General features: G+C 42.0%; 1 protein-coding gene across 1 annotated transcript in view; it reads left to right on the top strand.

Annotated features, from left to right (window-relative positions):
- Nucleotides 1–21,443, top strand: part of ANKRD55 (ankyrin repeat domain 55) — a 100,984-nt gene that overhangs the window by 31,111 nt on the left and 48,430 nt on the right. The window contains exons 3-5 of the mRNA XM_060142965.1: nucleotides 6,584–6,714; nucleotides 10,433–10,542; nucleotides 19,864–19,924. Of these exons, the coding sequence (XP_059998948.1) occupies nucleotides 6,584–6,714; nucleotides 10,433–10,542; nucleotides 19,864–19,924 (302 nt within the window). The remainder of the gene's footprint in view (nucleotides 1–6,583; nucleotides 6,715–10,432; nucleotides 10,543–19,863; nucleotides 19,925–21,443) is intronic.

Genomic DNA, 21,443 nt, shown 5'->3' with positions numbered 1-21,443 from the left:
GAGTTTGTCTTCAACTTATTTGTATGAGTGACTAAAGTAGATAGGCCAATTAGTTGAAGTTAGAAAACAGGTATGAAAAGAGGAGGCTATTTTTGGTAGCAGTGGATGTTGGGAAAGTGTGGCTATTAAAGCCAGAGAGCAAGGACTTCTGCTTCTGGGAAGATGGAGTAGAAGTAGTACTTTTTGCTTTATTCCTTCTGCTAAATACAACTAAAACTCCTGGACATTGTATATAGCATAAACATAAGAACACTCTGGAAGGTGGAGAGACAATGACAGACTAGCTAGTACCATGGGACCCAAGAAATGACATAGTGGTGAGTTTCCTGGGCTTCCTTTTTGCCTCATACTTCCCAGACTTGGAGCTGAAGAAGCTGACAACATAGGAATGCCAGTGGACAGAGGTCAAAAAAGCCCCCAACAAAAGCCTGCTCTCTAGCCAAAGAGCAAGAAAGCGACTGCATAGCAAGACAGAAAACTTTTAGACAATGATGAGTTTACTCCATCAAACACTACCACCAAAAAAAAACAAAAAACAAAAAACTATGACCCCAACCCCACTCATTCCAGCAAAGACCAAGCGTGGATCCTGGGCCTCCACCTTCACATGGTAATGAAGTCTCCATATCCCCACTGCTGAGGCAGTGTCAGAGGAATCCTTCTTGAGAATTAGGACTCTCACCACCACGCAGTAATGAAGAGTCTTCTCCCTTAGATGTCAATGAAGACTAAGTAGGGGACTTAGACTTCTAATCCCACCTGGCAATAATGAAGTGGCACCCCCCCCCCTTCACTTACCCTTTGGAGCAGTATCAGAGAAAACCAGCTAAAATGGAGGATTTAAGTAAGATTTAGACAACTTATAATGCAATACCCCAAATATCCAAGTTTCGGTAGAAAATCACTTGACATACCAAGTATCAGTAAGACCTCAAACTGAATGGAAAAAGACAATAGATGCCAACACTGAGATGACAGATGTTAGAATTATCTGGCAAAGATCTTCAAGTAGCCACGAAAAAATGCTTCAATGAGCAATTACAAATATGCTCAAAACAGATGAAAAAATAGAAAGGCTCAGCAAAGAAATACAGATATAAAGAAGAAACAAATGGAAAATTTTAAAACTGAAAAATACAATAATTACAATTAAAAACTCTATGGCTAAGCTCAGTAGCAGAATGAGGAAGCAGAGGAAAGGATCAATGCACTTGAAAATAGAACAATAGAAATGAAACAAATCTGAACAACTGAAAGAAAACAGAGTGAATGAAGATGAAGACAAAGAAGAACAAGGAGAAGAAAAAGGGGGTGGAGGAGAAGAGGAAGAAGTGGCAGCCTCAAGGACCTATGGAACTATAACAAAGGATTTAGCATCGGTTTCCCTATCCTAGTATTTCTAAGAAGTCATTAATGATTTTTAACCAGTTGACCTGTCCCAAGAGGAGCTTGGGATTCCCTTATCATGACACTAAAATGTTTTGTAAAGTGTGTGGGTGCTCCCTAATTTATCCATGGTAGTTTTTTGTTCGTTCGTTTTTTAAAGCAGCACTACTTGTACATCTGCCTTGGGGTTAGAAGTTGGGAATGAGAAGAGTCAAAGGTTAAACACCACTTGTGTGACAAATACAAGAGTCAGACTGATTGCATTCAATCCTGGCTTGTACTAACTGATTATGAATGGAAACAAAGATACAACATATCAAAATTTGTGGCACATATCTAAAGCAATGCTAAGAGGGAAATTTATGGCACTAAATACATTCATTAGAAAAGAGGAAAAGTATTGGTCAATAATCTAAGTTCTCACCTCAAGAACCTAGAAAAAGTAGAGTAAAATAAACCCAAAGCAAACAGAAGGAAAGAAGTAATAAAGAGAAGAATAGAAATCAATGAAATTGAAAACAGAAAATAGAGAATATCAATGAAACAAGAAACTAATTCTTTGAAAAGATCAATAAAATTGACAAACCTCTAGCAATAATGACAAAAAGAAAATGTAAGAAGACACAAATTATCACTATCAGGAATGACCCTGCAGATAATAAGAAAATACAACAAGCCACTCTGCACACATAATTTGAGTATTTAGATGAAATGGATCAATTCCTCAAAAAAGATAAACTACCACAGTTCATCCAATAGGAAACATTATATGAATAGTCCTATAACTATTAAGGAACTTAAATTCATAATTTTAAAATTCCCAGAAACAGACATCGTCAGGCCTAGATGATTCCACTGGAAACTTCTACAAACTTTTAAATAAAATTCATATCAACTCTGCATAATCTCTTCCAGAAAAGATACGAGGAGGAAACTTCCTGGTTATGATTATGAAGCTAGTATTACTCTGATATCAAAATGTGACAAAGATGATACAAAAACTAAACCTACAGACCAATACTCCACATGAATACGGATACAGACATCCTTAGCAAATATCAGCAAATAGAATTCAGTAATATATAAAACTAATTATATACCATGACCAAGTGTGATTTGTTCTAGGAACGTAAGTCTATTTCAGTACTTGAAACTCAATCTGTGTAATCCATCATATTAACCAGCTACAGAAGAAAAATCACATGATCATATCAGTGGATGCAGAAAAAGCATTTGACAAAACTTAGCACACATTCATGATTAAAAACTCTCAGAAAATAGGGATAGAGGGGAACTTCCTCAATTTGATAAAGCGTATCTACAAAAAAACTCTAGAGCTAACATTTTACTTACTGGTGAAAGACTGAATGCTTTGCCCCTAAGATGGGCAACAAAGCAAAAATGCCCTCTCTCCCTCATATTCAGCGTAGTACTTAGCCAGTGCAAAAAGGCAAGAAAAGGAAATAAAAAATGAAAAGCATACATATTGAAAAAGAAAAATAAAATGGTTCGTTTTTTGCACAGCTTGATTGTCTACATAGAATATCCTGAGGAACCTACCAAAAACTCCTGCAACTAGTGAGTTGAGCAAGGTCACAGGACACAAGATCAATACACAAAAACAAATTTATTTCTATATATTAGAAATGAACACATGGACACCAAAATTAAAACCACAATACCAAGTAAAATCACTCAATAAAGAATATTTAGGTGTGAATAAAACAAAATACATGCAAGACTTCTATACTGTAAACTATAAAATGCTGATGAAAGAAATCAAAGATCTAAATAAATGGAGAGACATACCATGTTCACGGATTAGAATATCCAATATAGTAAACATGCAGTGCTCCCCAAATTCTTATACAGGTTTAATGCAATTTCTATCAGACTCCAGCAAGATTTTTTTTTTTTGTGGATATAGACAAGATTATCTAAAATTTATATAGAAAGCAAAGAAACTAAGATAGTTAAAACAATTTTGAAAAAGAAGAATAAAGTGGGGGCTTCCCTGGTGGCGCAGTGGTTGAGAGTCTGCCTGCTGATGCCGGGGACACAGGTTCGTGCCCCGGTCTGGGAAGATCCCACATGCCGCGGAGCGGCTAGGCCCGTGAGCCATGGCCGCTGAACCTGCGCGTCCGGAGCCTGTGCTCAGCAACGGGAGAAGCCACAACAGTGAGAGGCCCGTGTACCAAAAAAAAAAAAAAAGAATAAAGTGGGAGAGAATCAGTCTACCCAATTTCAAGGCTTACTATATAGCTACAGAAATCAAGACTCTGTAGTATGGGCTGACGGATAGACACATAGATCGGTGGGAAAGAACAGAGAACTCAGACTCACACAAATATGCTCAACTGATATTTGACAAAGGTGCAAATGTAATTTAGTGGAAGAAAGCCTCTTCAACAAATGGTGCTGGAGCAATTCAACACCCGTAAGCAAAATATAAATAAATAAAGAGGAAGGGAGGGAAGGAGGGAGGGAGGGAAGAAGGAAGGAAGGAAGGAAAGGAAGGAAGGAAGGAAAGGAAGGAAGGAAGGAGAGAAGGGAGGGAGGGAGAGAGGGAGGGAGGAAGGAAGGGGGAGGGAGGGAGGGAAATAAGGGAAAAGAGGGAGAGGGAAAGAGAGAAGAGAAGAAAGAGAAGGGGAGAGAGAGAAAAAAAATTTGCCACTATTTAAGACAGAGCACTTCATTGATGCTTTTACCCAGTACAGACGCCTGGAAGAATATTAGAAGGGAGAAATTTGGAGAGAAACTGGTTTGCTGGCTGCAATCTTTCAGTAAGAACAGTAGTCCTGGAATTTATCCATTCTCAGGGATCACTGAGGTCATAGTTTGCAGTTCACCTGGAGAAGAATTATAACCTCTACATGAATCTCCAATCAAAAGACATCTAAACAAGTCTCAGCTGGGAAAGGGATATGTCTTACATTGGTTTCTTCATCTGAAGGAGTGTGAAGCACCTACCTGGATTCTGCCTCAGCAGTATGGCTTGTTCCAACAGCCCTGCGAAGTTAATCAGAATGTGTAATTTCATCTCTGTTTTTACTCAGGAAGAAAACACACGAAAACCAAATGTGGCCTATATTGACTCCAAAAACAGAAAAGTATTTCAGTAAAAGTGGCCACTTTTAGCAAGGATTTGTACAACCCAAGGCTAGGCTACCATCACTGCCCTATATCACTTACCACCTCCAATAAATGTGTGCTGCACCTGTCTGCCTGGCTGGCATTGCTTTCCAAAGGTACTTCCAGATTCTGCATTGTTCAAACCAAGTCAGGATAAACCTGCCTGTTATGTCCCAAATTATGGTGATTCCCAAGGTAGTAATAAGCAAATTTTATGATCTGCACAAAATGTTTTAATCAACCAATTACAGCAAAATTACAGAAGATTTAATAGGGTGTGAAAAATACATAGTTTGTATAAATGTAGCAACAATCATCATCTCTCTTCAGCTCAACAGCTGAGTTTGTGTTGAGGGTAGTTCATCTGCAAAGAGCATAATAAATGAACAGGAAAATAAAGTCTACTCATAAATTTTACAAATCAAACATTTTTTTCATAACATGTTATATTTATTTTATTTTTTTAACATCTTTATTGGAGTATAATTGCTTTACAATGGTGTGTTACTTTCTGCTGTATAACAAAGTGAATCAGCTATACATATGCATATATCCCCATATCCCCTCCCTCTTCCGTCTCCCTCCCACCCTCCCTATTCCACCCCTCTAGGTGGTCACAAAGCACCGAACTGATCTCCCTGTGCTATGCGGCTGCTTCCCACTAGCTATCTGTTTTACATTTGGTAGTGTATATATGTCCATGCCACTGTCTCACTTCGTCCCAGCTTACCCTTCCCCCTCCCCGTGTCCTCAAGTCCATTCTCTATGTCTGTGTCTTTATTCCTGTCCTGCCCCTAGGTTCATCAGACCCTTTTTTTTTTAGTTTCCATATATATGTGTTAGCATATGGTATTTGTTTTTCTCTTTCTGACTTACTTCACTCTGTATGACAGACTCTAGGTCCATCCACCTCACTACAAATAACTCAATTTCATTTCTTTTCATGGCTGAGTAATATTCCATTGTATATATGTGTCACCTCTTCTTTATCCATTCAACTGTCGATGGACACTTAGGTTGCTTCCATGACCTGGCTATTGTAAATAGAGCTGCAGTGAACATTGTGGTACATGACTCTTTTTGAATTTTGGTTTTCTCAGGGTATATGCCCAGTAGTGGGATTGCTGGGTCATATGGTAGTTCTATTTGTAGTTTTTTAAGAACCTCCATGCTGTTCTCCATAGTGGCTGTATCAATTTACATTCCCACCAACAGTGCAAAAGGGTTCCCTTTTCTCCACACCCTCTCCAGCAGTTATTGTTTGTAAATTTTTTGATGATGGCCATTCTGACTGGTATGAGGTGATACCTCATTGTAGTTTTGATTTGCATTTCTCTAATGATTAGTGATGTTGAGCATCTTTTCATGTGTTTGTTGGCAGTCTGTATCTCTTCTTTGGAGAAATGTCTATTTAGGTCTTCTGCCCAATTTTGGATTGGGTTGTTTGTTTTTTTGATACTGAGCTGCATGAACTGCTTGTGTATTTTGGAGATAAATCTTTTGTCAGTTGCTTTGTTTGCAAATATTTTCTCCCATTCTCAGGGTTGTCTTTTCATCTTGTTTATGGTTTCCTTTGCTGTGCAAAAGCTTTTAAGTTTCATTAGGTTCCATTTGTTTATTTTTGTTTTTATTTCCATTACTCTAGGAGTTGGGTCAAAAAGGATCTTGCTGTGATTTATGTCAAAGAGTGTTCTTCCTGTATTTTCCTCTAAGAGTTTGATAGTGCCTGGCCTTACATTTAGGTCTTTAATCCATTTTGAGTTTATTTTTGTGTATGGTGTTAGGAAGTGTTCTAATTTCATTCTTTTACATGTAGCTGTCCAGTTTTCCCAGCACCACTTATTGAAGAGGCTGTCTTTTCTCCATTGTATATTCTTGCCTCTTTTATCAAAGATAAGGTGACCATATGTGCGTGGGTTTATCTCTGGACTTTCTATCCTGTTCCATTGATCTATGTTTCTGTTTTTGTGCCAGCACCATGCTGTCTTGATTACTGTAGCTTTGTAGTATAGTCTGAAGTCACAAGTCAAACATTCTTAAAAGCTGTTGAAATGTCTCGTTCTAGGATGTACACCCTTAATGCACGCGGTTTCTGGACGTCAAGTGGACACAGTGAAGCTGCTGTTGAAGATGGGAGCCAATATTAATATGCAGGACGCTTATGGCCGCACAAGTCTATGCCTGGCAACCTATCTGGTACCAACTGTGTCTGTGGTGGCTGTCAAAGAGTGGGGTGGACTAAATGTGTTGTTATGGGGCCCCACTTGCAGAAGAGTGTTCTTAGATTTGTGCAGCTGGCCAACAGAAATAGAACTTAAAAGTTTTGCTTTAATAATGTCCAACATTTATATAATGACTTAGAGTTGGTTTCATGGATTGAAGTCATTTTGGATCTTCCTAACAATCCTCTAAGTTAGAGGTGATATTGCCATGAGAGAAATATTCTTTTCCATCTTAATTGCATCAGAATTTCCCTTGGGGCATTTCTCAGCACAGTTGGTACTCCTTCTACGAATGCCCTCTGTTAATACCCTCAGTGGGTGGTAACACTTGAAGCTGCAGTTAACCTCTTTGGGGTAGGATTAGTTGAGTGGAAGCTGAAGGATGAGCAAAGTAGAGAACAATGAGAACTGGGAAGAGTGGTGGGTAGGGAGTAGGGGAGAAATACCAGTCTCTTAAGGACAACACCAAGCATAGGATTCAACCCACAATCAGTGCCTAACTTAAAAATTACATAGAGCCAGTCCTCAACATGAGATTTCAGTCTGGCATTTCCCAATATTAGCACAAGCTTGGTAAAGCCTTACTGAAAATCTTCAAACCTCTCTCCTCTCAAATCTTCCCTGTAATCCTTTCGGGAGACTCCAGGGCTATCTTGAGTCCAAGTCAAACAAGTCCTCCTTGTTGCCCCACGAAGGTCATCATTCTCCCTCCTCTCCAACGTGGCTCCTGCAAATCTTCATCATAACCACTGTTGCTGCCGATGCAGCTTCTTGCATTTGCTGTTGCTGCCCATTGACAGTGGTGGATTCACCCACGGTGTCCTGAAGCTGCCCTGGACAAGTAGAACACTTCCCTTCCCCAAACACTACACCTTCCTGCTTGCAATAAAGCATTGCCCAGTCCTCACAGAGATTTTCTTTAGACACTACTCTTTCATTTCTTATTTGCATGCCCTCTTTCTCTAGGACTCACACATGAAACTGGGAAGAATTTTTCGAAGTGTTGGGGTGCTTGTTTCAAATGTGGTTCCTGGATTACACCCTAGACCTCCTGAGTCAGACACTCTGGGAGCAGGACAGGGGTTATGGGTGGAGAGAGAAGTGCCTGCACGTTAAACAAATCTCCCCAACAATTTTTATGCCCATTCAAGTTTGAAACACACTGATCTGTGAGCACTAGGTGAAGTCCAGTGTCTCAGACAGACTTATGATGGCCTTTCCAGTCCTCCTCCCTTCTGGCACATGCCCTAATAACTGCTCTTGCTGTAGGGATTTTTGGTGTCTGAGATGAGGATCAGGGGATGGAGGAAGGGAATAGAGATGGTTTCTAAATTTAACTGCCAATAGCATACAGAATAGAGTGAAACCAAGCAACACTTCTTTCAAAATTCTAAAATTCAAAATTTCAAATTTCTTGGGCTAGGTAGCACTTAAGGGACTGGGAAGAAGTTCTCCTCTAGATCACAGTGAACAGTGAGCCTAGCGAGGTGCCACCGTTGCATACAACTCTTTCTAGGAGCGCATTCTAAGGAGCTGCATAGGGAAGTACGCCGGCATGACAGCATGGGCATTACCCTCTTACTGTTGACCCCACCTCTGTCTGGCAGCCCAAAGCAGGGCCCCTCACTGGCTCTCCTGAGGATCCCTGGGAAGGTGAGAGTAGGTGGTATCTTAGTGATTACACAGTGAAGCCCACCACTCCCTCTGGCAATGTTTGTATTCAAGTATTAAAGAGGAACTAGGCAAAGGGAGCACTCAGAAACTGTCTCAGTCACAGCTTCAAGCTCAGTATACAAATAAACTTACCATAGATGTGTGATCCTAGGCAAATTTCTTCACCTCCTTATGCCTCTTCCTCATTTGTAAAATGTAGTAAAAATAATACCCTAAGTTTATTACTGTTGAAGGAGAACCACATGCAGAATCACTCAGAACATAGTAGGTCCAAAACATATTTGTTGGTTCTGAATAGTGACCATGGGTTTCAGATGAAGTCAATGGTTTTCTGATTTCTTTTCTGAAGAAAAGAAAGAAAACCACATACACCCATAGTTCCAGGAAATGTTGCAAAATGATAAAAATGTTTCAAACCCTTCCACATCAGAAGATTTGTTTTTCAAAAACTAAAACTTGGGCCACTCAAAAATTTGGCAACTCTGAAATTTGTCCAGCATGCCTTTCTTTTGGGTCTCCTGGCCATATTTTTCCCTTTTAATCAGAAAACTTGATGACGGGCATTAGGAACTAAAACCAGATTTAATACATTAGTAAACTATGAAAATTATTTGCTTCTACTTAAGACAGATATTATTGGTCAGTTCTACAAAGCCACATTCAATTTTAGAACCTATGAATTTTAATGTGCTTTTGTAGAAAGATTTTTTTGCAGACTTTTCAGAACCAAAAGGCCTTTTCTGATGATTATCTTTTTTTCTCCTCCATGCATTTAGTAACATTTTTATTGCTTCCAGTACTGCATGGGAAAATCTTCAGTAATCTTTCTCTTGTTACTGGGTAATCTTGAGGCTTAACTATACAAGAATGGAAGAAGGCAGGAAAAAATAGAGCTTTATTATGTTATTCTTCATAATAATAACTTCAGTTACTCATAAGTTATTATTATACTCATATACTTCATATAAGTATACTTATATACTTCATTTACTTATAAGTTTACTTTTAATTAGGTGAGTAACCCAAATGATTCTGGATGAATGTAGGAGGTATTCTCCTTGGCATGTGAGCCAAACTCAGTTATCAGCAGGGTTGGGTCAGTTACTTAAAGAATTAACAAACAGAAAGGGAGGACTAGCCTGCAGTTATATTTTCCCTTTGAAACAGGAGAGACAGTGGAGAAATGACCCAGCTGTAAGTGCTAACCAAGGAAGGACAAGCATCAGATGTGGCAATATCAGGTCTCAATCTGGTGAATTAGTAGACAACAGGGAGTTCAAAGGAAGTTTCTTGGGGAATTCATAGGGGGATAAAACACAACAGTGGGGAGCCCTTAGAGGGTGCTGGTGATAGCCCCATATTCAGCAGCAGAAAGATCAGTCAACAGGGTGGCAGGGTCCCAGCCATTGGAGTAGGGCTTAGTTTAGAATTCCAGGCATCAGGAAGGGGACTGACTAGAATAAGCAAGATATTATCTTTGTGGTTACTAGAAAAAGAACTTGGAAAAGAGGACGAAGGACCATTTATCAGATATAGATGAATTGAGGCATCGAGTGGAGGCTGTGACTCAAGAATGACATAGGAGCCCAGTTTTGGACAATGACATCCAGGTCAGACCGTTGACGAGCATGATTTGGAGCTAAGCCCATAGAATTAGGGTCTAGAGCTGATTAATCACCCCCATCACATTGCCACATTTGGCTCTAGGAACTGGGTATAAAAGTGGAATGCCAGCAAGTGGCCCTAGAAATGGGGAGGCAGACGCAGAAGAGTCTAGGAATCAGTCTGCATCTTACAGGGTAAAGGTCTCAGAAGACTCAGGAATCCACACCTCAAGACCTTCAGCCCTCTGTTGTCTAAATGGGAGTTATGGTCCTTAACCAACCACTTCAGGTCCAGTAGAACATGTTTTTAGCCAAACCAAAGAAGAAAGGGAAAGAAAACTGGAGAAAGTTTGTTGGACTCTGTTACTGTGTTATGCGAGATTGTGTTATATAACGATGCTTTTGCTTTTCCAGGGTTGGCTGGAAGGCTGTGTGAGTCTACTAAGAAATGGTGCCAAGCACAATATCCCTGATAAAAATGGCCGTCTGCCACTGCACGCTGCCACCGCTGAGCCCAATGTGAGGTACGTAGCCAGGTTCACACGACGCTCAAGTTGGGAGGCACCCAACTTGGAATAGAAGGTCACCTAATCCAATCCATGTGGCAAATAAAAACAAAATCCATCCATTTTTTTGGTATTTGCAGCAGACAGGACCCCATCTCAGTGAATCAAAATATCCTGGAACAATCTCAACTCTAGTCTCAATCCCAATTTTATTTCGATAAAACCCTTTTCTCCTAGTCTCTGATTTAAGAAGAAATGCTGTTTGTCATCATCTGAATTTCTTATATTCATTCATTCAATTAATCAGTCAATTATTAACTCAATGACTATTTATTGAGTGCTTATTATGGGCCAACCACCGCTCTAGGCCCTAGAGTTCCCCAGTGGGCAAGCCAGTGTCTCTGACCTCACAGAGCTTACTTTCTAGTGCAGGAGTTAAGTGGCACACTAGTAAACAAATAAATAGGATAATTTCAAATAGTGACGAGTGTTGTGATGGAAACCAAACAGGGTAAGGGAAGGTTAATGTATGAACCCAGAGTCATGCCAACATTTTTTTTTTTTTTTTTCATGCCAACATTTATGGGCTGGAAGGAGGCAAAGACCCAGCAAAGGAGACTGAGACAGGGGGACCAGTGGGTGAGAAGGCAAACCAGAAGTGTGAGCTGCTGGAGACCATGCAAAGAAAGCCCTCAAGTAGTTGGATGATTGAGGTCACCTTTTTGTAAGACGATTGAGCAACAAAGGAAAAAGCTTTATCCAGACCAAGTGTAGCTACCCCAGGCCTCTGTATCCAAGTGGCCTGGGTCCCCAGTCTTTCGAAAGCCCCTCCTGGCAGCTTGATGACAGCACACTTCCCACTGTGGAATCAGCAAGGTTCCGTTCCAGGCACTTCCTGAACCTCTGCTGACAGAGCAGGCCTCTGACAGGAACTTCACACTCCCCAGAGCTAGGCTGCAGGCCAGCAGCACGGTGGGTGCATTCTGCTGCCTCCTTCAGGCCCTGTGTTCAGAAGTAAACTGAAGCCATGTGGGGGTTGAGGAGACCAAGGCCCCTTCCAGGTTGAGAGGTAATAGGATTTCTTCATTTCAGTCTGTTTACACTAAAGTTAAAGGACTTGGGAAATTCCAGGACTATTCCCAACCAAGCCTTGCCTCTTATTATCATTGGATCATATCCAGGAATAATAGAAAACTAGGATTTACTCAAAGCCCAACAAAACAAGGAAGTTTAGAGAAGAAACAGCAATCCCAGAGCTAACAATCAGTAGACATCATAAAAAGATGACTACCTTTTGATGAAAAAAGAGTGACTTTTCTAGACAACCCACAAAAATATTTAGTCACAAAATCATACTGTCTTCCCAAGAGTAATCTTTAGAAAATACATTTTAAACGTACCTTTTAAGACTCTTCTGCCCCAATTTACTCCACTTAGATGATTTTTACCTGCCTCACTCAGAGTAGTCATTTCAAAATCTACCTGATTCTGGAAAATGAACACCTGCTTTAGTTATGGTAATCATAGCTGTTGTAACAAATAAAACCCAAAGCTTCAGCGTTTTAACATAATAAAAGTTTAGTCCAATATATGTTTCCTGGATGGGGGCAGGGAGCCTCCCCTCCACAGGTAATTCAGGGATGCAAGCTTGTGGCTTCATCATCTCCTAGCATCACAGAATCCTTTTTGTTTGGCCTGCAGATAGGGTAAGAGGAGCTTAGATAAGCCTTACTTATTTCTTTAAAATCTCAGCCTGTGAATGACACAGTTCACTTCTGCTCGCATTCCATTAATAAGGATGAGTCATTTGGCCATAAAGAGCGGTGGGGAATATAGTCCCTGACCAAGAATCCACCTTCTGGTGATGATTCCAATCCAAGAAAGGGGGACAAGAATTTTGGTGAAAACCTGGCTCTGCCGTTAAACCATTGCACCTGCAGGGTGAACTAAGCCTTGGCAGTCAGAATCGCACTCAGGATCAATTTGGTCAATAGATTTGGTTCATCATCTGAAATCACTACAATAATATATTAAAAACTAAGTGTACTTCCTCTTTTGTGGACTTATTAGACTATTTCTTATTATGCCCAGCAGTGCCCCTAGACTCTCTAGGATTTACATTACATCACTATAACTGAGATAGCACAGAGCTGTGGCTTCCCCTTCTCATGAAATTGTCCCAAATGACCCAGTCACCACCTTAGGAAGAGCTGAAGCCAGAAAAATAAACATCCTCTGTGTGCTGATGATATAGTTTTATTGTCCTAAATGGACAGTTAGCTGATTCTGGAAGATAAAATCTGCTTTTGTTATGGTAATGCTAGCTGCTGTAACTAGTAAAACCCAAAGGTTAAGATTAAATATTCCAAAACCAAAATTATCATACCTGTTAAATGTTCTCCGAAAATGAATTGGGTTAAACCTTAACAACTGTCGACTGAAAAAAAAAAAAAAAAGCACGACGTGAGAGTTGTGAGTTAAGTTTTATTTGGGGCAAAATGAGGACTTATCGCCCAGGAGAGAGCATTTCAGATAGCTCTGAGCAACTGCTGCAAAGGGGTAGGGGGGAAGGTCAGTATATATGTGATTTTAGTGAAGGGGGAGCACACAGTTTTGCAGAAGGTTGCTGCTGGTCACAAGGAGCAGACGTCACCATGAAAGATTTTAGTGCTTTTCTAGATATGAGGAGATGCAAGAATTGGGCTCATAAAATCTTCTCCTGAAAATATCTAACTATCTGAAGGCCCGTTCTGCCAGTTTTTCCCACAGCACAGAGTGCCTCATTCCTGATCTCCACCCTGAACTCCTTTCGGGGGTGTTGAAGGTCAGCAGTCTCAGCAGCTTGTGATTTCACCCTTGTAGGGATAGATGGCAAGTGCCAACCTTTAGTTTGACACAAACGCATGTAGCAAATCAACTGGCTTTGTTACCTAGAGAACATTTCAAAACTAGCTTGATTGAAAGGATTCCTTATGGAATTACATTGCTTAAAATTAGATATTTTATCATTGTTTTACTGAGAAATTTTATGGCCATGGCAGAGTTTGATAACATCGGCATTAAATCCTTCAAGCCGAAACTAACCGCACCAGAGAAGTTGGACTTCAGTTGCCCATTTGTTTGTGTGTCTGCATGAACTCAGAATCGTTTTCTGAGAAAAAAAGTTCTTGGTCTGTCTTATGGGCACTTTCTAATCCTAAAATCATAACGCAGAAGGGAGTGACCTTCCATTAGGCCATGCATACCTGTTTGACTAATTTTCCTAAGTGAATACAACTTTAGGCCAGCTTGTCTGACCATTAAAGCATATAGGTCTGTAGTTACAAAAAGGATGACGATGACAAACAGCACTCATTGTTTATCATGTTCTGAGCAAAGTTCTTAGTGCTTTCCACGTACTATCTCATCTAATCTTTACCACACCTCTGTGATAGGTAATATTTCTATCCCCATTTTATAGATGAGAAAACTAAGGCATCAAGAAGAAAACTAATTGCATAGTGCATGTGTGAAGATAAGTAACCTGCCCAGTGGGTCTGCTGTGCTCCTGGAGTCCACTGCTGTGGACTTGTTGAATTTACTTTAATGGCCACATTTTATCCTTAAGCCCTCAGTCTACACTGAGAGGCCTTATAAGAAACAGCCATACAAAACTCCTTATTGTCTGATTGTCAGGAAATTTTTTTTTTGTTACAGTGTCCAAAAAAATCTTTTCTGAAAAACCACAAGAAAAATTTCTACTAAAGGAGGAATTCCTGTGCTTCTCCTGATAAATTATTTTTTATTTTTACTATGTGGACACTGTGACTTATGATCATGTTTCTCTCTTTGCATATTTAGAAAACTCAAAGCCCAATTTGTGTCTCACCTCTGGCATGCACATAGGACCATAATTATGTGTTCTTTATCCTGCCCTCATTTTCTCTTTGCCTAGTGTTTTCGCCTGTGATCTTGTTTTACTATATGTATCTGAAAACCACCTAAATTCCTGTTTTTGGATTGAGGTAAAGGGTGGCCAGGAGTGCCAGCTCAGGAGTCAGACTGACTGAGTATGAATCTGGCTCCGTATCTTACAGACCACATTATCTTGGGCAGGTTAACATGTCAAGGTTCAGCTAGCTTTCTTTTCTAGAAAGTAGGAATAATACAGTACTCACCTCATAGGTAAGTAGGCAAAAGTAAATGAGAAAATATGTGGAAAGCACTGAACACTGTCAGTTGTCCATGTTCAGTAAGTGTTAGTGGTGATGATGAGGGTGATGATATCGATGAAGATGATGATGGAAGATAGAAATAAAGTACCGTAGATCAGCACTAAAGAATGAAACCCTGCTACGGCCACCCACCAGCTCTCACCCTGGCCTTCTTCATCTTAGCACACACAGGTCCACAAAAAATATATCTGCACACACAGGTGCATGCCCACACAGTCCTGCACCCACTGACATGAGCATACATTTACTGCGAAGGTCATCAGGGTATGAACAGCGCTCCCATTTGTATTAACCTTGGGACATTGTAGAGCATTGCAAGATTTTAGAACCCAATGAACATTAGACTGAACCATTCAGTGTACATGCATCTATATTTTTCCTCTAATCATAAGCATATGTACCAGCCACTTTGTGGCCTTGTACTCAGGTATTCATACTCCTTTTAAAATCCACTAACTCCTATATTTCCAAACAGCACACTCCTTCCACTCGGTGCTTGCTGGAGACTATTTAGAGTGAAGTCTCAAACTGAAGCTGCTTATAAACAAGCCAAGGGGACACTTCAGTTAGCCCTTTGCCTCCAGAGAAATTTTGGTTCTCTGATGGAAACAACTCACTAGCAAACCAACCAGTGGCAATAGACAGCCTTAGCTAAGCTACATCTCTGTGGGAAATCTAAGCTGCTGCCGGGATGAAGGACCTATAATTAAGAACACGAAGGCAAGCTGGATGTACAAAAGCAAAGGAGCACAGGTTTCATCTCACGAGTCCCCTTCCTGCTTTGAATGCTCTGCTTCTCAGCAGGTCCGAGTTTTCTCCCTTTCAGCTCCCCATTGCTTTTCTTGCTTCCTTGGCTGGGACATTCAGAGGGCGTCCATGTGAAAGAGGGGGCATGATCATTAAGACAGAGCTCCAAAGAGCACGCAGTTGTGTTTGTACAACACTGCGCATGCTAGAGTTGCAAGGCGAGCAGCGATTTCCTCTGAAAGCAGCCACAGGGCTCTCTGAAAGTCTTTTTTATGGTCTCCATGGTTACCAGCAGATTTTTTTTTTTTCCTGCCAGAGTGCCAGCAGCTCTGCCTCTTTTCATTGCTCTTGACTACAGCCAGAGGGAGGAAGGAAATCATTTCTTTGGGGTCCTATTCTCTAGTTTCCAGGTGATGCATTCTAACCTGCAGTGGATGTTTCAGGCAGCTTCAGGGACAGGAGAGCAGATGACTGGCTTGGGGACCCTTTTTCCCAGCCATCCCTGGGCTGAGCCCCCTCCAGGACTGTGAGCCCAAGGGGCCAGCAAAACAGAGAAGCTCAAGGAGACAACCCTCCCCCCTTTCCTGGATACATCTAGCTGAGCTCTCTCTGGCCTACCAATCACCTAATGGCAATCACGGGACCCCAGAATATAAAGGGTAGGAGCCTTTTAAGAAATTAATCATTATATAGAATTTATTATAGTATGTAAAGTCCATGTTAAGTGCTTTATATGCTTTGACCCATTTAAAGTTACAACAAATCTTTAAGAAGTAGGGTTGTTATGTTTATTTTACAGATAAGAAAATGTAGGCACTGAGAGTTTTACACCTTGTCCAAGGTCTGGCTGATTGGTGAGGGAGCAGGGCTTCTAATAGAGGCAGTCTGGCTCCAGCCTCCATGCTCTTATCACTCACCACTCTGCCTGTCTGGGAAAGCTCCTGCTGGGGACCTGTGCCTGCTGTCCTGGCAGCTGGGATGAGGTGAGCCTTATGCTGTGGCCTGGAGATCTGAGAGCAGAGTTTTAGCTGGTGCTAATAGGAAATTGGGCTGGGGGGTCATGGGAGAAATACTCCTGGGTCACCTTAGCACAAAACAGGAGCTCTGAGAAAACAAAACTAAGAGGTCTGCAAGTCCGCTGTTAATTAAGACAGATGTGGGACAAGTATCTTGCAGATGACCTCTGAACCACGGAACGGAACGGGATAGAAGCACAAGGCTGGAAAGCAGACACCTGGTTCCTAGTCCAGGCTGGACAACCAGGGCAACGTGTGATGACCTTGGCAAGTAGTGTAGTGCATCAGGTCATTTGCTCTCATAAAATGAGAGAAAGAGAGAGAGAGAATACTCATGTGTAAATTTGTACCAGCTTTAAAGATCGATGAGTCTCGGTGACCTAGGAGCCAAATGGAGGCAAGCAGTGTAGATTGGCATATGTCACTCAGGGTCGTGACAGGGAAGACATGAAATAGTAAACGAGATGACCAAGAAGGTTTAATGAAAGACTATTTGAAATTAACCGGCAAGAGATGGTGACAGTCTGCCACCCCCACGCCCCTCCAAAAGCAGGAAAATGTTCCTCCCCTAGGCCACAAGAGGTGAGGAAGGAAGCTGTTACTGGAAACCTGCTGAGAGCTGGGCGGTAGTTGTAGTGTAGGAGAGGGGCCACCTGGCAGGAGCCAAGGCCTTTAGTAGAGGAAAAAAATCATTGTCAAAAAGGAAAGTGGCTTCTCTCCTTCCTCCTGCTGGTTCTCCCACTGACCAAACCCAGTGAGAGGTCAGAGGGCAGGGGACCTGGATGATGAATTATTGGAGGTCAGCCTCAGAGTAGGACACTGCAGGGCAGAGACTGGGTCTGAGAGACAAACAGAGGACTATCCAGCACAGGGCTCACCCTGTGACCCTTGGAGGCTCACCCAGGATGTGAGAAGAGGTCTTGATCTCCCCACCCCCGTTCTCATCTGGTTAGAGCCAACTTCCCCCAATGTGATCACGCTGCTCTAGAGGAGTCCCAGAAGATCCTGTCCGACTACAGCTGATCTCAGTCTGCTCAGGGTTAGCCGAGGATAACCAGATTGGACCACCACTGACCTCTGCTCACTCTCACTCTCCCTCCCCCAGCACTTTGGACCACATGTGCCCGAGAGATTAGACAGTGGCCACTAATGAGAGAGAGAGAGAAAGAGAGAGAAAGGGAAGGGAAGAGAAGAGTAGAGGGCAGGGTAGGGGAGGAGAGGAGAAAGGAGAGGAGAGAGAGAGAGAGAGAAGGAAAGAAAGAAAGAAGAAAGATAGTCACCCGTTACCCTCCCCCCCATAAAGCAGCTCTAAGGGAAAATATAAAAAATAGCATTAACCAAAATACAGTTATTTTTGTAGCATCTTCCCACCTGACGGAGAAATTCTAGAATTCAGAAAGGATAAAGAGATGTGCTGTTTACTGTCATAGACACTGTTCCTTTAAAATCTGTGTACTAGGAGTTTTACACCTGTTATGTTATTTAACCCTCACCACCACCACCGCTGTTATTATCCTTGTTAGTGAGGATACAGAAGCTCAGCGAGGTCATGCAGTGGTGAGGCCAGAATTAAATCACAGCAGTATCCTGGCTCCCCAAAAAACAGTGATAAGACTAGATTTAAAACCTAGGCTTCTTGGTTATATTCCCCCCACTGAAGAAGTCCACCCCCATTTAAGTTCTCTTTGTAACACAGTATGATCAATCCCTCTGATTAATATTAAGCAATTTACTACTTAGGACTTTAGATGTCTTCTCAGCTGAGAGACAGTGAAAATCTGATTCAGGAGGAGGCTAAGCCATCTTATTTTTCAAATAACTGTTCCAAAGTAATTGCCGAATGTTTTCATTGTCTGCCCATAGACAATCCTTTATCATCTCGGTGAGTATATTAGTTTGCTGGGGTGACTGCAACAAAATACCACAGGCTGGATGGCTTAAACAGCAGAAATTTATTTTTTCACAGTTCTGAAGGCTGCTGCTGGAAGGCCAACATCAAGGTGCCAGCAGGGTTGGTTTCCTCTGAGACTCTCTCCTTGGCTTGCAGATTGCCATCCTCTTGCTGCCTCTTCACATGGTCTTTCCACTGTAAGGGTGTGCCTCTGGCGTCACTCTGTGTGTCCTAATCTCCTCTTTTTATGAGAACACCAGTCAAATGGGATTAAGGCCCGCTGTAATCCTTCATTTTAACTTAATTACCTCTTTAAAGGCTCTATCTCCAAATATAGTCACATTCTAAGGCATTGGGGGGTTAGAGCTTCAACATACAGATTTGGGAGGGACACAATTCCTTCTATAACAATGAGTATCCATTGATTTATTCACTCAGCACCTTTCTCAGTGGTTTCCAAATCTGATTGTTTACCAGAATTTTCTGAACAGCTTATTTAAATGGTAGAAGCTATGCTTCTCTCCAGACCTCCTGCATCAGAAACCTTGAATATACAGCCCAGGTAAAAAAAAAATCTCCCCAGGGAATTCTGAGATGGAGCCAGGGTTAAAACTTCTAGGGTTAAGTATTCTAGAAATAACACTTACTGTGTTCTAGGCATGCTTTAAATGCTGTATGCATGTTAACTCATTTAATCCTCACACTGATCTATAAGGTAGGCACTGTTTGTTACCCCCATTTTATAGATGAGGATGCATAGGCACAGGGAAGTGAAGTTACTTGCCTCTGGTCACAGAGCTGGTCAGTGACAGGACTGGGATGTGAACCCAGGTAGTTTGGCTCCAGAGTCTGGGCTCCTAACCACTGTACTCCACTGCTTCTCTCCCACATATGGAGTACTGACCTCAGTCAACCAAGTATTGGGCCCAAGTGGGATAAGAACTTGAACTTGAGAATCATTGGCAGTTGTTTCACACTGTTAACTGCCATTGCATGCTTAGGTATTTGTGCGTTTTAGAAAGAATAAGCGGAAGTTGTAAATGCTGACTGCCTCCAGTACATTTAGAAGGCATGACACGTGTACCTAGTGGTGAAGCAATTTGAAAGCACTCTGTAAGTTTATGGAAAATGAATAAAAAGTAAGCACTGGAGGACTTTGCTTCTTAGAGTGAACGCAAAGGGATACCGTTCTGGTGAGTAATAAGTGTGAGGATTCGCTTCCTCCGTTCTCTTTGGCTGCTCCAGAAGCACTAAGCCAGAGAGGAGGTGGGAGAAGAGATAGAAGTCTTCCTCCTACCTGCCGCCTTGTGCCTTCTTACCTATCACACTGGCTTTTTTTCCGTGGATCTTTCCCCTAGTAAATGCAAAGGGCATATGGTCATTTGGAGGCCTTCAGCAGACTGTATTTCTAATGTCATGTTCGCATTCAGACTCTGCTCTTTTAAGCCACTTCTCCTGTTTGTCTTTACAGGCTCCTAACAGTCCTGCTACAACAGTCAAGCCTCAACGAGATTAATCAGCAGGACAGTGAGGTGAGCCTGCCCTCTCAAGGAACAGTTGGCATTGTGCATGTTAGGGTGGGAATAAGGGCCTTTCTGAACCACAGTGCTTCCTCTCTTAAAGGTGCAAGGAGGGGGTGGAGCAGTTCTGTGTTCCTACCCTGAGAGGGAAGCCTGTGTCTCCGCTATTAATTCAGGAAGAAATTTATCCCTCTGTGGGTGTGGGTAGCTTTTAATAGGGAAGGATTTATTGCATTAAGTATTTAAGCATTTATCATACCACTGAAATTTTATAATTTCCCTTTGGACATTGAGAAATGAATATTGCTCTTTCCTGTCTTCTCAAGTACCAGAAACTTTGATGGCTGCCGACGCTCTCTCTTTGAGTGAAAGATGACAGATAGATGATAATTCTAGGCTCCCTGCTCCAGAAGCCACATTATTATTATTTTTTTAATTTATTTTTGCTGTGTTGGGTCTTAGTTTCTGTGCAAGGGCTTTCTCTAGTTTTGGCAAGTGGGGGCCACTCTTCATCGCCATGTGCGGGCCTCTCACTATCACGGCCTCTCTTGTTGCGGAGCACAGGCTCCAGACGCGCAGGCTCAGTAGTTGTGGCTCACGGGCCCAGTTGCTCCGCGGCATGTGGGATCCTCCCAGACCAGGGCTCGAACCTGTGTCCCCTGCATTAGCAGGCAGATTCTCAACCACTGCGCCACCAGGGAAGCCCAGAAGCCACATTATTAATGCCAATGATCACAACTGCTGTTTGCTTTACGTTGCAAGGCAATCCTGTACAAGGCTTCCAACAAGACAGCACAGCACTCCCGACTAAGTTCCTGAGGGAGGGTGGGTCAGACCAGGCAGAGCTGCCCCAAAGCAGTTGAGGGTCTTTTATCTACTTAACTCTTCTAAAAACCAGGTCTGATTTTTATTAGCCAGCCTGATGTCTTTAATAGTTTCTTAAAACTGATTTAAATACCCGATTTTTCAAGGAATTTTTTTTAAAGTAAGCTTGGTTTGACTGCACTAAGAATGTCTGATAACTTGAAGAAAGTCTGATAGCACTGAAAGTGCATATGCCTCAAGATGCCAAGTAACACTGTTTTCAAGACGACCTGGCCATAGGCAACAGGATGGGAGGAAGCCCTCTAACAGGGGCGGGCCCCCTACCCCATACTTTTCCTGGGCTGGGCTCCCCATCTTTCTTGAGCCTTCTGAACAAAGGCCTCCTTCCAACGGGCTTGGCAGTAATGACCACACCAAAAAGCCCCTACATCACAGCCTGGGTCTGAGGTTGGACACCTCCCTGACTCAGTGGGCACATGCTGCTTTCACACACCCATGTCTTCAGTGGTTTAAAGCAAAACCTCAGATGAGAGAATATTGCACTGTTATAAACTTCTGCTTTAAAAACGAGAACCAGAGATGAGCAAGTACACTCTGATCACTCTGCCCATGGTGTGAAATCAGGGAGCTTGGGGGCTTGCAGTTTATGTCAGCTGATCAAGAACTTCTAGATTTTGGGCAACTTGCCAACCACTTCTTCCACCTC

The sequence above is a fragment of the Lagenorhynchus albirostris genome, chromosome 3, assembly GCF_949774975.1.
Source record: "Lagenorhynchus albirostris chromosome 3, mLagAlb1.1, whole genome shotgun sequence".
NCBI classification, from domain to species: Eukaryota; Metazoa; Chordata; class Mammalia; order Artiodactyla; family Delphinidae; genus Lagenorhynchus; species Lagenorhynchus albirostris.
Note: the sequence above shows the minus strand (reverse complement) of the source record. Positions and strands in the feature narration are given on the sequence as shown.